General features: G+C 42.7%; 1 protein-coding gene across 3 annotated transcripts in view; it reads right to left on the reverse strand.

Annotated features, from left to right (window-relative positions):
• Positions 1-13891, reverse strand: part of fer1l6 (fer-1 like family member 6) — a 68467-nt gene extending 54576 nt beyond the window's left edge. For 2 of the 3 annotated variants that reach the window (XM_082507930.1, XM_082507932.1), the window contains exon 1: positions 6764-6858. In XM_082507930.1, the coding sequence (XP_082364056.1) occupies positions 6764-6827 (64 nt within the window). In that variant the 5' untranslated portion in view covers positions 6828-6858. Of the gene's footprint in view, positions 1-6763; positions 6859-6950; positions 7014-7127; positions 7260-7432; positions 7488-8867; positions 8980-13097; positions 13273-13806 lie in introns of those variants that run through there. The other variant, XM_082507931.1, reaches the window with a different exon arrangement.
• Between the last annotated feature and the right edge of the window lie 760 nt (positions 13892-14651).

The following is a 14651-nucleotide window of genomic DNA, read 5'->3' on the forward strand; positions in this document are numbered from 1 at the left end:
CTTGCCATTTTTGAATGTTTTGGTAATATTTCAGGTTACAAGTTGAATCTGCATAAAAGTGAACTTCTCTGTGTCAACTCTATAGCCAGAAAGATTTCATTTTCAGGTTTTCAATTTAACGTTAACTACCTGAGGAAACTTCTTTGGATAAAATTATTAATATAAACGTTCATAAGAGAGGGGCGATTAAAGAAATCTATGCTATACTATTAGATCTTCAATCTCCTTCTCTCTCCATCCTTAAAGCACAGTGGGAGAAAGACCTTGGGATGACTATAACAGATGAGCTCTGGCAATCTTTTCTCCAGAGGGTACACTCTTCTTCGATATGTGCCAGGCATGGGCTCCTTCAATTTAAGGTCCTACACCGATTACATATCTCCAAGGAAAAGTTAGCCAAGTTCTATCCAGGAGCTGACCCTCTGTGTAACAGATGTAAAGCAGAAACAGGTTCGCTCCTTCATACCTTTTGGACATGCCCCAATCTTCATATCTATTGGGTGTCTATATTTAACACTGTGTCAGAGATGTATAACGTTAAATATGATCCTTCTGCTCTAACGGCTATCTTTGGGGTGATACCTCAAGACATCACTTTGCCAAAATGCTATTCGAATTCTATTGCCTTTGCTTCACTTATCGCAAGGCGCCTTATACTTTTAAGATGGAAGCAGGAAGCGCCTCCCACACATGAACAGTGGCTTGCGGAGCTCATGAGGTTTTTACATTTAGAAAAGATGAGATATACACTGGCAGGTTCAACCACCAAATTTCTTAGGGCATGGCAGCCATTCTTGATGTACATGGAAACATTTAAAATGACCACCTTATCATGACCAGATACCATATCTCTATATCGCTATCATAGCTAACTGTACGCTGAATGTCCCTTATACATTTTATTTTTCTATTTGTTTGTTGTTGTTTGTTTGTTTTTTGTTGTTTTGTAGGGGTTTCTTTGGTTTGTTTGTTTGTTTTTTCCTTCTCTATTTCTGTTATCTTTTGGGGTATTGTAAATACTGAACAGCAAACTACTGTATGTTCAATGTTTTGTTGTTAACATGCTGCTGTGACTGAAAATAAAATTTATAAAAAAAAAATATGAATCATACATATTTAATCTCTGTAATATTCTGGATATTTATAATTGAGCTACTTGTATATATTAGAGCTATTTCTTATATTTTATAATGTTGTAATACTTCAATTCAATTCAATTCAATTTTATTTATATAGCGCCAAATCACAACATAAGTCGCCTCAAGGCGCTTCATAGATACAGAGAAAAACCCAACAATCATATGACCCCTTATGCGCAAGCACTTTGGCAACAATGGGAAGGAAAAACTCCCTTTTAACAGGAAGAAACCTCCGGCAGAACCAGGCTCAGTGAGGGGCGGGGCCATCTGCTGCGACCGGTTGGGGTGAAAGAAGGAAGACGGGATAAAAGACATGCTGTGGAAGAGAGACAGAGATTAATAACAGATATGATTCAATGCAGAGAGGTCTGTTAACACATAGTGAGTGAGAAAGGTGACTGGAAAGGAAAAACTCAATGCATCATGGGAATCCCCGGCAGCCTACACCTATTGCAGCATAACTAAGGGAGGATTCAGGGTCACCTGGTCCAGCCCTAACTATATGCTTTAGCAAAAAGGAAAGTTTGAAGCCTAATCTTAAAAGTAGAGATAGTGTCTGTCTGGGATCGAAATGGAACGAGGCGCAACCTCTCACAACGAACGTAATATGGTCAACACCTTGGAGACGCTTGCAGCTGCTGTGAAGGCTCAAAACAACACCATTGAGCGTATGAGGGGAAACATCAGAGAAAGGCCTGCTCAAAATGAGACCCTTGAGCGACAGTTGGAAAACATCGCGGAACGGATCACTGCAGTTGTGAGGTCTCAGAATCAAAAGAACGATAACACCATGGAACAGAAGTTTGATACCATCATGGGGAGGCTCGCGACTCTCCAACGGGAGATCGAGAGGCCAGTGTCGGAGTGTTAAAGAGCAGCCTGAAAAATTCTCCTGGGCTGCTCGCATGAAATTAACAAAACCAACATAAACATTGCGGATCCCCATCACGGCGCCAGCTGCAGGCCCAAGGCTGGAGCCGAACAATCACTCCCTGATAATGACTGTGTTACGGCTATTCTTCCCATCCCATGCAAGGACACCTGGATTGGCTGGAGGACTGTTTACTTAGCCTGATAGGCCAAAGGACACTGTCTCAGCTAAACTATGGACACGCACACACACACACTTACACTGATAAGCACTCACTCATCCCCCCTCCCTTTCCAAACGCCTTCGATGCTTGTGCCCTACCGGGGAAGATAGCAGTCAACTGGACCAGCACAGATGCTGCAGGACCGGATGCGCTGTCTACACCGGCTCTCTCTTACCCTTTACCCGCCCCTGTTGCTTGTCTTGTGTTTCTATGGTGTATTGATAGTCATGTGCTTTGTGCTGAGGTGTTTTTTCAGTTATCAAACTGTTCTCCCACTAGGAGCTCAGTCTGAGTGGAGTTTTTTTTCTCCTCCTCTTACCTCATGTAGTGTATTTTCGTTGTTTTTTCCTGGATTTTTTCCATGAATAAAGTATTCTGATTCTGTCTCCTGAATCCAAACTGGAAGCTGGTTCCACAGAAGAGGGGCCTGAAAACTGAAGGCTCTGCCTCCCATTCTACTTTTAAATACTCTAGGAACAATAAGTAGGCCTGCAGAGCGAGAGCGAAGTGCTCTAATAGGGTGATATGGTACTACAAGGTCATTAAGATAAGATGGGGCCTGATTTGTCATGGTCCCTGTGCCTGCCCAGCCGGCCTCACAAGGCTACACTTGTGTTTTTGCTTTTTCTCTCTCTCCCCTACCTCTCTGCCTGGGCGGAGCTCACAGCTGGCTCCCACCCTTGGCTCACACAGCTGTTGGCGATCAGCTGATTACCGATCTACTATTTGAGGCTGGGTCACAGATCCTCTCATCGCTGGATGATTGAGCTACTGACGTTAGTCTTTCTTTTGGTCTTATACCTTTACGCCCTACCTTCGTGATTTGTGAGTGATTTCTCCCTTCCCTATTCCAGTTTATCTTCCCGGACCTGTGACCTCCCCGCGGTACGGACGTGTGTGAGTCGGATGTGAGGACGTGAGCGAGCGTGAGAGAGAGAGCCTTCCCCTAATCCCCTGGAACCCTGGACTTTCCCCGTCACTGTATATAGTATTGCACTGGTGTGTAAATAAATCGTGTTCTGATACGTCAACCTGCTCTGCGCTTGAGTCCCTGCTTTCAGTTTGTGACAGAATCATCCAGCCAGGAAATGGACTCAGCAGACTCGGCGGCCTCCACTCCCACTCTCGCCACCCTGGCAGCTATGCTGGAGCGACACGAGCAGATGTTTGTTCATCTCCGTGGCGAGATCGCTGCTCTCACTCAGGCTGTGGCCCAACGAACACCCCTGCCGGCAACTCCACCTGCCGTCGCTCCTCTCCAGGAAGCCTCGGCCTCCGCAGTAAGTGCCACACCTCCTGCTTCTTCACTTATCCAATCTAACAGATTTCTACCCACACCGAAAGCTTTCTCCGGAGAAATTGATAAGTGTGCTGGCTTCCTCACTCAATGTGCCCTTCCGTTTCGTCAGCAACCGCAAGCTTTTGCTAATGATGGTGATAAGATTGCATATATATTTCAGCTACTCCAGGATCGGGCTCTGATTTGGGCTCAAGCTGTGCTTCACGCCAACCCTGAAATAACGTATTCTGACTTTCTGGATAAGTTCAAAGGCGTCTTCGACAGAAAATCCACCACGCTCACAGCCGGCCAGCGCCTGCTCGCGCTCAAACAAGGCAAGCGGAGTGTGGCTGATTTCTCTATTGACTTCCTCACCTTGGCTGAACAGACAATGTGGGGGGAGGAGGCTCCTAAGAGCACTTTGCTTTCTAATGTTAACGAAGAAATAAAGAAAGAACTGATGCTTCGTGAACTGCCTTCTTCCCTAGACGCGCTTATGACTCTGTGCGTCCGGTTGGATGACCGCGTGCGCGCACACCGGAGCGCACACACACGGACGGGACAGGAATCACTGGAGTATCACGGGGCCTCTCCTGCCGGCCGCGGGCCGCGCGACTCCGACACCTGTGATGAGGAGGAGCCCATGCAGCTTGGACGCTCGCGGCTGACGCCTGCAGAGCGCCAGCGCCGTCTGGCCGCCGGTGAGTGCGTCTATTGCAGCTGTAAGGGTCACTCTGTCTCCTCGTGCCCGACGCTGGCAAAAGGGCGCGCTCACCAGTGATTGAGAGGGTGCTGGTGGGCGATCTGTCTAGTAAAAACCCTCTCCCCAGACTTCTCTTACCAGCCAAACTTCGAGTACAATCTGTTTTTCAATCTGTCTCTTCCGGTTTCCACCCGCAGAGCAACGGACAGTCCGAACGGGCTAACCAGGAGTTGGAAGCTGCCCTCCGGTGTGTTGCCTCCCACAATCAATCAACCTGGAGTGAACAGCTGCCATGGATTGAATACGCCCACAACAGCCACACCTCCGCCGCCACGGGCAGGTCACCCTTTGAGGCATCCCTGGGCTACCAACCACCCCTGCTCCCAGCTGTCGAAGGTGAGCACTCTGTCCCCTCTGTTCAGGCTCACCTCCGCAGGTGCCGCCGGGCCTGGCGTGCTACTCGGGCCGCTCTACTCCGTACTAAGGAGCGCAACAAAGCCCTCGCTGACCGCCACCGGACACCGGCCCCTGAATACTCCGTCGGTCAACAGGTATGGCTGTCTACCCGTTTTGTGCCGTTACGGACAGAGTCTAGGAAGCTGTCACCTCAGTTCATTGGCCCCTTTCCCGTAGACTCCATTGTCAACCCTGTGTCCGTTCGCCTCAAGCTGCCACGTACCATGCGGATACTGTTGACCATAATATCCTATTAGAGCGTTAGAACATGCTGTAGGTATTACAGGTACTGCACTGCAGTGGTTTGTATCATATCTATCTAATAGACTCCAGTTTGTGCATGTAAATGGAGAGTCCTCTTCACACACTGAGGTTAATTATGGAGTTCCACAGGGTTCAGTGCTAGGACCAATTCTGTTTACATTATACATGCTTCCCTTAGGCAGCATCATTAGAAGACATAGCATACATTTACACTGCTATGCAGATGACACCCAGCTCTATCTGTCCATGAAGCCAGATAACACACACCAATGAGTTAAACTGCAGGAATGTCTTAAAGACATAAAGACCTGGATGGCCGCTAACTTTCTGCTTCTTAATTCAGATAAAACTGAGGTTATTGTACTCGGCCCTGAAAATCTTAGAAATATGGTATCTAAGCAGATTCTTACTCTGGATGGCATTACCTTGGCCTCCAGTAATGCTGTGAGGAACCTTGGAGTCATTTTTGACCAGGACATGTCCTTCAATGCACATATTAAACAAATATGTAAGACTGCTTTCTTCCATTTGTGCAACATCTCTAATGTTAGAAATATCCTGTCTCAGAGTGACGCTGAAAAACTAGTTCATGCATTTATTACTTCCAGGCTGGGCGACTGTAATTCATTATTATCAGGAAGTCCTAAAAACTCCCTGAAAAGCCTTCAGTTAATCCAAAATGCTGCAGCAAGAGTCCTGACAGGGACTAGAAAGAGAGAGCAGATTTCTCCTGTTTTGGCTTACCTTCATTGGCTTCCTGTTAAATCCAGAATTCAAAATCCTGCTCCTCACATACAAGGTCTTAAATAATCAGGCCCCATCTTATCTTAATGACCTTGTAGTACCATATCACCCTATTAGAGCACTTCGCTCTCGCTCTGCAGGCCTACTTGTTGTTCCTAGAGTATTTAAAAGTAGAATGGGAGGCAGAGCCTTCAGTTTTCAGGCCCCTCTTCTGTGGAACCAGCTTCCAGTTTGGATTCGGGAGACAGACACTATCTCTACTTTCAAGATCAGGCTTCAAATTTTCCTTTTTGCTAAAGCATATAGTTAGGGCTGGACCAGGTGACCCTGAATCCTCCCTTAGTTATGCTGCAATAGGCGTAGGCTGCCGGGGATTCCCATGATGCATTGAGTTTTTCCTTTCCAGTCACCTTTCTCACTCACTATGTGTTAACAGACCTCTCTGCACCGAATCATACTTGTTATTAATCTCTGTCTCTCTTCCACAGCATGTCTTTATCCTGTCTTCCTTCTCTCACCCCAACCAATCACAGCAGATGGCCCCGCCCCTCCCCGAGCCTGGTTCTGCTGGAGGTTTCTTCCTGTTAAAAGGGAGTTTTTCCTTCCCACTGTTGCCAAAGTGCTGCTCATAGGGGGTCATATGATTGTTGGGTTTTTCTCTGTATCTATGAAGCGCCTTGAGGCGACTTTTGTTGTGATTTGGCACTATATAAATAAAATTGAATTGAAGTTAATTGTGGAATATTTAGTAGTGAGGAAATTTCATGACTGGACTTGTAGCACAGGTAGCATCCTATCACCTGACTTCACAAGGGACTATACTGATGCAAATTAGCTTTAGCTAACTTTGGTAAAATGCACTGAACAGCAACATTTGTGTTAATATTGTACATTAATACTTTCTTAAATAACATTAATTAAGTAATATTGATAATCACATCTCACACTGGAATTTACTGAGAACGGGTTGTTCTAAGTTGTTTTCTAATGTTTGTAGTCTCCATGCTGATAACTGAATTCCGTTATTTGGACTGGTGTGTATGATACGTTTGGCAACATATTGCATATTAAAAATTTAGGATACCTGGCTGTTTGTAGACTGTCCACACATCTAACTTAAAGGATCCGACAGAGAAACTCCTCAGCATTTTAGAGTGTAAAACCTGGAGAGAGAATGAAGGCAGAATTAAAATTACTTAAAAGCTAAACTGTGGATTTTTGAACCAATCGTTTAGAGATGCCAGAAACGTTTCGCTGCAGTCTTTACCCACCGTCAGCTTGATCACTTTGTCGAAGAAGACATCTTTGAGGGCAAAAAAGTCAAACACGAAATACTGATGGAAAGAAATGACAGGACAGGGTGACAGATTGTGTTAATGCACAGTAAACTATTGTACTGATGCACAGCTGGTTCAAATGGGTTCTTTTTGTTTATTTTTATTTTTTACCTCATTGTAAAAAGGAGCATTGGTTCCTTCCTTGACTGATGTCTGTTTCTTCTCATCACCAATCTCTATCACTATGCTCGGGTCAATGTTTTCCCCCACAAGCTGTCTGGCCTCTGTGATATTAATGGCAATCTATGAGCCAGATAAACAATAGCATGTGTTATTAGAGCATGTGTTCCCATCAGGGTTAAGACAATTGTCCAGTTTACATACAACTGAAAATATGAAATACCAGCACTCACATTTCTCAGTACATTAAAAGAAACACATCTAGTAGACTACCAGCGAATTGTGGATGCGATTACCTGGAAGCTCTGGGGTTTCGCTTCACTGTCCTGAATGCGAGTATTCAGTTTGGACCTATGGAAAGAGAGTCAGAGACAAATGAGGTTATTGCTAGTAGAGAAACACAGTTCAGGTGTATTTAGGCACACGGTTACTTCTCTAGTTGGCTATTGTTTCTACAATTAAATATTACAGTGAAGGAAATAATTATTTGATCACCTGCTGAATTTTTAAGTTGGCTTACTTCCAAAAACTTAAAAATTTTCAATTTTTATAGTATTTTCATTTTGATGGAGAAGGACATCAACCAAAACTCCAAAAAAATAAATGTAAAGTAAGACTATAATTAGCTAAGAGCACGGTGGCACAGTGGTTAGCACTGTTGCCGCACAGCAAGAAGGTCCTGAGTTCAATTCCACCATCAGGCTGGGGTCTTTCTGTGAGGAGTTTGCATGTTCTCCCCGTGTTTGCGTGGGTTCTCTCCGGGTACTCCGGCTTCCTCCCACTGTCCAAAGATATGCACTTAGTGGGGATAGGTTAATTGGTTAATCCAAATTACCCATAGGTGTGAATGTGCGAGTGAATGTAAGTGCGAATGGTTGTCTGTCACTGTGTGTTAGCCCTGCGACAGACTGGCGACCTGTCCAGGGTGTACCCCGCCTCTCGCCCTATGACAGCTGGGATAGGCTCCAGCGCCCCCCGCGACCCTGAAAAGGATAAGCGGACGCGAATGGATGGATGGACCTGAGTCCAGCGATGGGTTTTTAGGTAATGGTTTAACTACCGCCAGCTTGAAAGCCCGTGGTACGTAGCTGATAGCATAGACAGGCTGATCATATTTAAGATTAACTGTTGGTAGGACGTCTTTGATCAATCTTGAAATGGAGGCTAAAAGACTCCAGTGTTATCCTCTGTGCTGTTGCAAGCTGGGCAGCACATTGAGGGTCACTAAGATACTCAAAAAAACGGATCCTTAAGGACAGTAACCCTTTGGAGTGTGGAGCTGGACTCTCCAACAGCGGTGCTAGAGAGGGCAATGTTGTCCAGTCCAGCAGCTTTCAAGACGTCTACAGGAGAGAGTATCTGTAGAGCGAGGAGTCGGCTAAAACCCCTCCTGAGATGGATGCAAACCTGGTGACCAACTACAAGAAACACTGTACCGCTGTGCATACCAACAATTTATAACTTTTATGTTATACAATGAAACTACCATAAAATTAGAGACTGTTCGTTTCTTTCTCAGAGAGCTAACTTATCAATTCACTGGGAGAGGAAAGGATTATTTCCCCCATTGTCGGGTTCATAACATCTTCTTTTATTGACCCAGTTCCAACCCCAAAATGTTGTTACCACCAGTCACCACTGACGCATAATATTTTCCTAGAAGTGTTACCATGGAAACACCTGTGTAGACAGAGATAATCTGATTGGTACTGTAAGCATGAAAACTCGTACCTGTTAGTGTTCGGGATTGTTCTGGTTCTTGCTGCAGATTGTTTTGGTTTATCGTCAGTGTTTTCTCCCTCCAGTAGGAGAGAAGCTTCAGGAGCGGCCTCCACCTCACTGTCTATAAGCATAAACAAACAATTTCAGGATTCTTTCCTGACTGAAAAGATCTTAAAGGCCAGTCAGTAGTGATAGTTTGGTGGAATTGTGTGTACATGAAAAATGCGCAACCATGCGCATATACTGTTTTTGCATGAGTGCCCCCATCCCCTTTCCTTTGTCTCTGGCCACATGTCTTTATTAGTTATTGTAATGCTTTAATTTGATTCAGTTCTGCTGCCTATTATTCAATTAATTTAGTCTTTTTCAAAAATAACCCTAAAGCTCCTCTTGGTATTTTCAACTCCTTCTTATTTTTGTAATTCATTTGTGGATCTTAAACGTCTCAGGTTTTCAAGTTTTGCATCTGTTCAAAATGTAAGTGAAAAAATTAAAATGGGTTTATTCTTCTTGAAAGTAACGTTGTGCTAATCTGTTTATTTACATGGTGTAAACGTCTGATGTGAGCATTGTTTCCAAAAGTTAAAGTAACACTCACTTAAATTTAAGTCCAGACGTTATCACATAGAGCAACATACACATTACAGTAACTAAATGTGTAACCCTGCTGAAGAAGCTGACGACTCAGAGCAACAAGGAGCGAGATCCAGCTATCGTGAAAGGCATGTAACTGAAAAGGGCAAAGAAATGAAGGAATATGAGGCAAAGAAAAATGACATGTCATTGTGCAAATTTTAAATTAATTTTAAAATAATTTAAATTTTGAACTCAATCTATTACTTTTGGATTAGCTCAGTACCACGATTCATTAGATAATTTAGATTTTCCTAAAGGTGAAGTGAGTATATTTCTTTTCTATTCTTTTTAATGCTGGATCAAGAAGGCAGCCATCACCCATCTTTAACGCACGCAAGATGACAGGAAAGATACGCACATAAAAGTCACAGTAGTACAAGAATTTCCAAGTAGAAGAGAGTAAACATCAGACAGTGGTTATTGTAGTGCTACCATACACATCAGTCACTGTAATGTTGGCTTGTGTATGTGTCTTATTTATAGCTGAGATATATACTGTGAAGAGCAGATGATAATGAAATCCTCCTCAAACCACTTGTAACACACAGTTAATTCTGAAACTGAAACATGAATGTGACAACTACTTTTTAAAAAGGAATTTAGGAGAAAAAAACCTCATAATTAACTCATTCACTGCCAGCCATTGGCAGTGAATGAGTTAAACCCATTGACTCATTCACTGCAATTGACGGCTATAGACGTCAATGGCAGTGAATGAGTTAAAAACCATAACACTAGATTTGTTATAGTAATTCAACTCCCTACTTACTGAGTTTAAAGCTGCCTGTCATGGTACTGAAATAGACAAGAAACATGTTTTGAGATGGATTTTATTTGATTGTTAATTTGAAACCTAAACGGAGTTTGTGCATCTGTTTTATTTATAAAAGACCAAAAGCTGCTGCACACGTTTTTAATTATTGAGCTCTGTCTCTCTGCGTGTGAGTGTGTTTACAATGTGATGTTCAGATGTGTGTTAATCAAACAGTTTATAAAAAATATCAGCAGGTTATGGCCTTGAATGGAATATGTGTAAAGGTCTGTTTTTCGTTTATTGATATAAGCCTGTACAGCTACAGCTAGTGTCCAGTAGAGGGCTCTGTCGCTTAGTTAGTGGCAAGCTGCACTTCAAGCTCAGACCGCATTTTGTGGTGCACATGTGCCGGTAGGCAGCTCTCAATGAAGCGCGAAGCAGCGTGATACCGAACTCTCGCGACATTAACACATTGCAGCCCTTGGAACTAAAAGATGTATTTTGTATTTCTGTTTAGTTTTCACGGTGTATTGGCACACCTCAGCACTGTTAGATTCTGAATGAATCTTGAAGTGGAAATATTCCTTGGTCTGGGGGACTGCTACAGTGAAAACTCAGTCGCTGAGTGAAGGCTAGTTGCTAACCCCATGCCAGATGAGTGCAGCCTGTCGAGCAGGGTCCGTGTGTCAGCTGTGAGAGACTTTTACACCAGTCAAGATCATCATTCGTTGCCTTCCTCTACTTTGAACTCTGATGGTCACCTTACAAAGGTGCAGGTATTACACCCATTAAGGACTTTGCTGATAACAAAGTTACAAAGTTAAAATGTCTGCACACTAATTCAGAGTTACTTTCCTTAAATATTTTTGTGGTGTACAGCCTTAAAGTCTGTGAAGACTCATCCAGGTCATCGTAGTCAAAGGAGCTTGCAAAGAAAAGCGTTTGGACTTCTTTAAGTTGCTTGAAGACGTTTCACCTCTCATCCAAGAAGCTTCTTCAGTTCTAAGGTCAAATGGTGGAGAGTCCCAGATATAAACCTAGTGGGAGTTTCCCCCCACAGAGGGACAAAAGGACCCCTGATGATCCTCTAATCGCCTGAGCCAAGGTGGGAAACTGGGTGTGGGTCACAATCAGCCAGAGTTTCGGGTGAGTTCATTGTGAAACCTGGCCCCACCTTATCATGCGAATTCCTGAGGTCAGATGGCCCAGGATGTGAGTGGGCGTTAAGGCGTCTGGGGAGGGATCTCAAAACTGGATTATAGATGGCAGAGAGTTGGTGTCATAAGCCCCGCCCTCTGTTCAAAGATGGTCGCTCACAGTGGACATAGATGCTTCTTTCACTCCTCTTTCAAACCCTCTGTCCTCTCTGTCCAAAATGTGAACATTGGCATCCTCGAAGAGTGTCCTTTATCCTTAAGATGCAGATGGACTGCTGAGTCTTGTCCTGTGGAGGTGGCTCTTCTGTGTTGTGCCATGCGCTTGTGAAGTGGCTGTTTGGTCTCTCCAATGTAGAGGTCTGGGCATTCCTCGCTGCACTGTACAGCAAACACCACATTGTTAAGTCTGTGTTTTGGAGTTTTGTCTTTGGTGAACCAGTATTTGTCTGAGCGTGTTGCTGGGATGTCGTTCACATTTTTGGAGGTGAAACGTCTTCAAGCAACTCAAAGAAGTCCAGACGCTTTTCTTTCCAAGCTCCTCAGACTACGATGGCCTGGATGACTGAGAACCTTCACAGTTCTCTTGATGTTATATACGTTGTTCTAGCTTTTAGTTTCAGTCACTGTCTTTCCTGTGTTCCGTGTTTCGTATCCAGGCAGTCGCGTCTCTGTGTATACGTCATGTTTTAACATGTTCTATGTAAGTGTGTTCAGTTCAAGGTTCAAGGTTCAAGGTTCTTTATTTGTCACATGCATAGTTATACAAGTATAACACACAGTGAAATGTAGCCTGACACGCTCCTCGACATGTGCAAAAAAATTGGGGGGGGGGGGGGGGGGTGTAGAGGAAAAACATTATATATATATATATATATATATATATATATATATATATATATATATATATATATATACATTGGGTGAATGTAAGTTTTGCTTCCCCTTTGTCCTGTTATGTCCAATTAGTCCCAGCGGTGTTTCTATCTGTTCCCTATCGTCTGGTTATCCGGTGTATTTAAGTCCTCAGTCTTCCCCCGTTTCTTGTCACATCCTCATTAGCTGTGTGTTCCTCGCTCATCATGTTTTATCATGTCATGTCATATCCTCACTTTTTAGGTCATTTTTCCTAGTTTGAGTTTTTGTTTTATTTCTACTGCTCGTGTGCTGTGTTTCTCAGTTTGCTTTTGCCAGTGAATAAAAGCTGTTTGGGTCCAACCTCTGCCTGCCACACAGCAAACCTTGATAAATAGAATTGTGCTAAAGGTTGCTTTATAACATTCAGGATGTGTATCGTGTTTTTAAAAAGTAACTATTTAATAATATAACTAATTAATTTTGAAAACAAGTAGTCAGTAAAGTAGCAGGATTACTTCCTTTGAGAAATAATAAGTAATTAGTAACTAATTACTATATAAGTAACTTGAGTGAGGGAGCCCATTAGGACCAAACTGGCTCTGGATTCATGATTTCAAGTAAAAAGTATAATGAGCATGAAAAGTTCTTCATTCAACAGTTTTTAAGTATTTATTAGTTTTATGAAACTTTGCATTAATATCACTAAGATGTTTATATGCTTTATATATGTTAATGTAAGGTCATCTACAGCACGACATCATATTTTTAAGGATGTGTGTGTGTGTGTGTGTGTGTGTGTGTGTGTGTGTGTGTGTGTGTGTGTGTTGCAGGCCTTACCTGTGGCTCCCCTGTTTGCCAGAACCAGATCTTCATTGTCTTTCTTCTTCTTCTTCTTCACTTTCAGGCCAAACATTTTTTTGGGCTTTCTGCTCACAGGAGAGTAGACCTTTCATGTAGTCAGGACTTATTTTTACCCTTATCAGCTTTATCTTTATGTTGAAATGCAGGTCAGCTAATAAACATGAGAGCACAGACAAAGGAAAAGCCAGATACATCTTTGTGTCTGATCCCTTTTTTTAACCTTTTAACATCCAACAGGTCACTGGCAACATATAATTGTATGTTATTGTTAATTTATTGAGTAAAATAACTCAGTTTTAAGATCTGTTTTTAGCCACTGATGAGCATAGGCTTGATGTCTTTCCTGCAGCACGAGAAGCTGAAATATGTAAACTATCATTCATTTCTATTAAACTGCTCTTTGATGTGTTTGCTTAATGTGGCTTCACTGAAAAAAAAAGTCATTTAAACTCAAACTTTCAAGGCAAAACTCGTTGCCTGTTTAACTCCTTTGCATATAGTAAATATATAATCATAGAAACAGAGGTTTAACCATAGACCTAGTCCAAAACTAGAATGTGAGCTTTAGCTCTCACGCCCATCTACTATGGATCAGGAGAGACATCCTCTCCATTTTCAAGAATAAGCTTCATAATTTCAAATAAGACAAATAAGCTAAACATCGCAGCAGTGAGAAGTTTCCTACCTTTGTTTGGGATCCAGTGTTAGTCACAAGACCGCACTCTTCACTTTTGTCAGTTGGACACGCAAGACTGCATGTTATATGCTTTCGGTGACTCAGAGTCAGAGCTGTTGAAGCAACGCATTGAATAGCAGCCCGATTATGTGATTGGTGGTTGAAATGTTTGTTCAAAAAGTTCTGTTGTAAAACTGAGGGAGCATGTGGTTCATGCACGCACCAACCCTTCATACAGGCCACCAAGGAAAACAGGAATTATCCTGTTTTCCTTGGTGGCCTGTATGAAAGTTTAGAAGCATCCTCCTACCAATTTCTTTGGTCTAATATTTGTGTTTTTACATTAAATAGTAATGCTAGCAGATGTACCTCGTACATCATGCTACAAGTACCTGAAGCTGTAGCAAAACTAATGCTAGTTTACTGCTAGTAAAGGTGCAGTAGTAGTATTATTGACAGCAGTGCTAATATTTGTTTTTTCTATTTATCTGTCATTGGATGTCAAATAATCTAATCTGCTGGTCACCTGAAAATAAGTTACTGTCTCTAATTTGAGGCTAATAAATTAATACATAAGCAAAGCTGTTTATCTAGCACTGTATGTGTGTGCTTATCCTGAACCTTGTAATCATGTGACCAGGATGTATGATATTTGGAGAGTTAACAAACCCACCCATGGTAAACAGAGGAACTCACACCCTGTCCAGATGATGACAGATGCTCATGTGATGTTTTTACATATCAGCTGGAGCATTTCGGACTAAGCTAAATGCTAATTGAGCACATTTTATTTACATTTTGCATGTGTGCGTTTATATTGGATGCCAAAGAAATCCTTGTAGTTGTTATGTATG

Source organism: Aulonocara stuartgranti, assembly GCF_965226115.1.
Source record: "Aulonocara stuartgranti genome assembly, chromosome: 16".
Taxonomy (NCBI): domain Eukaryota; kingdom Metazoa; phylum Chordata; class Actinopteri; order Cichliformes; family Cichlidae; genus Aulonocara; species Aulonocara stuartgranti.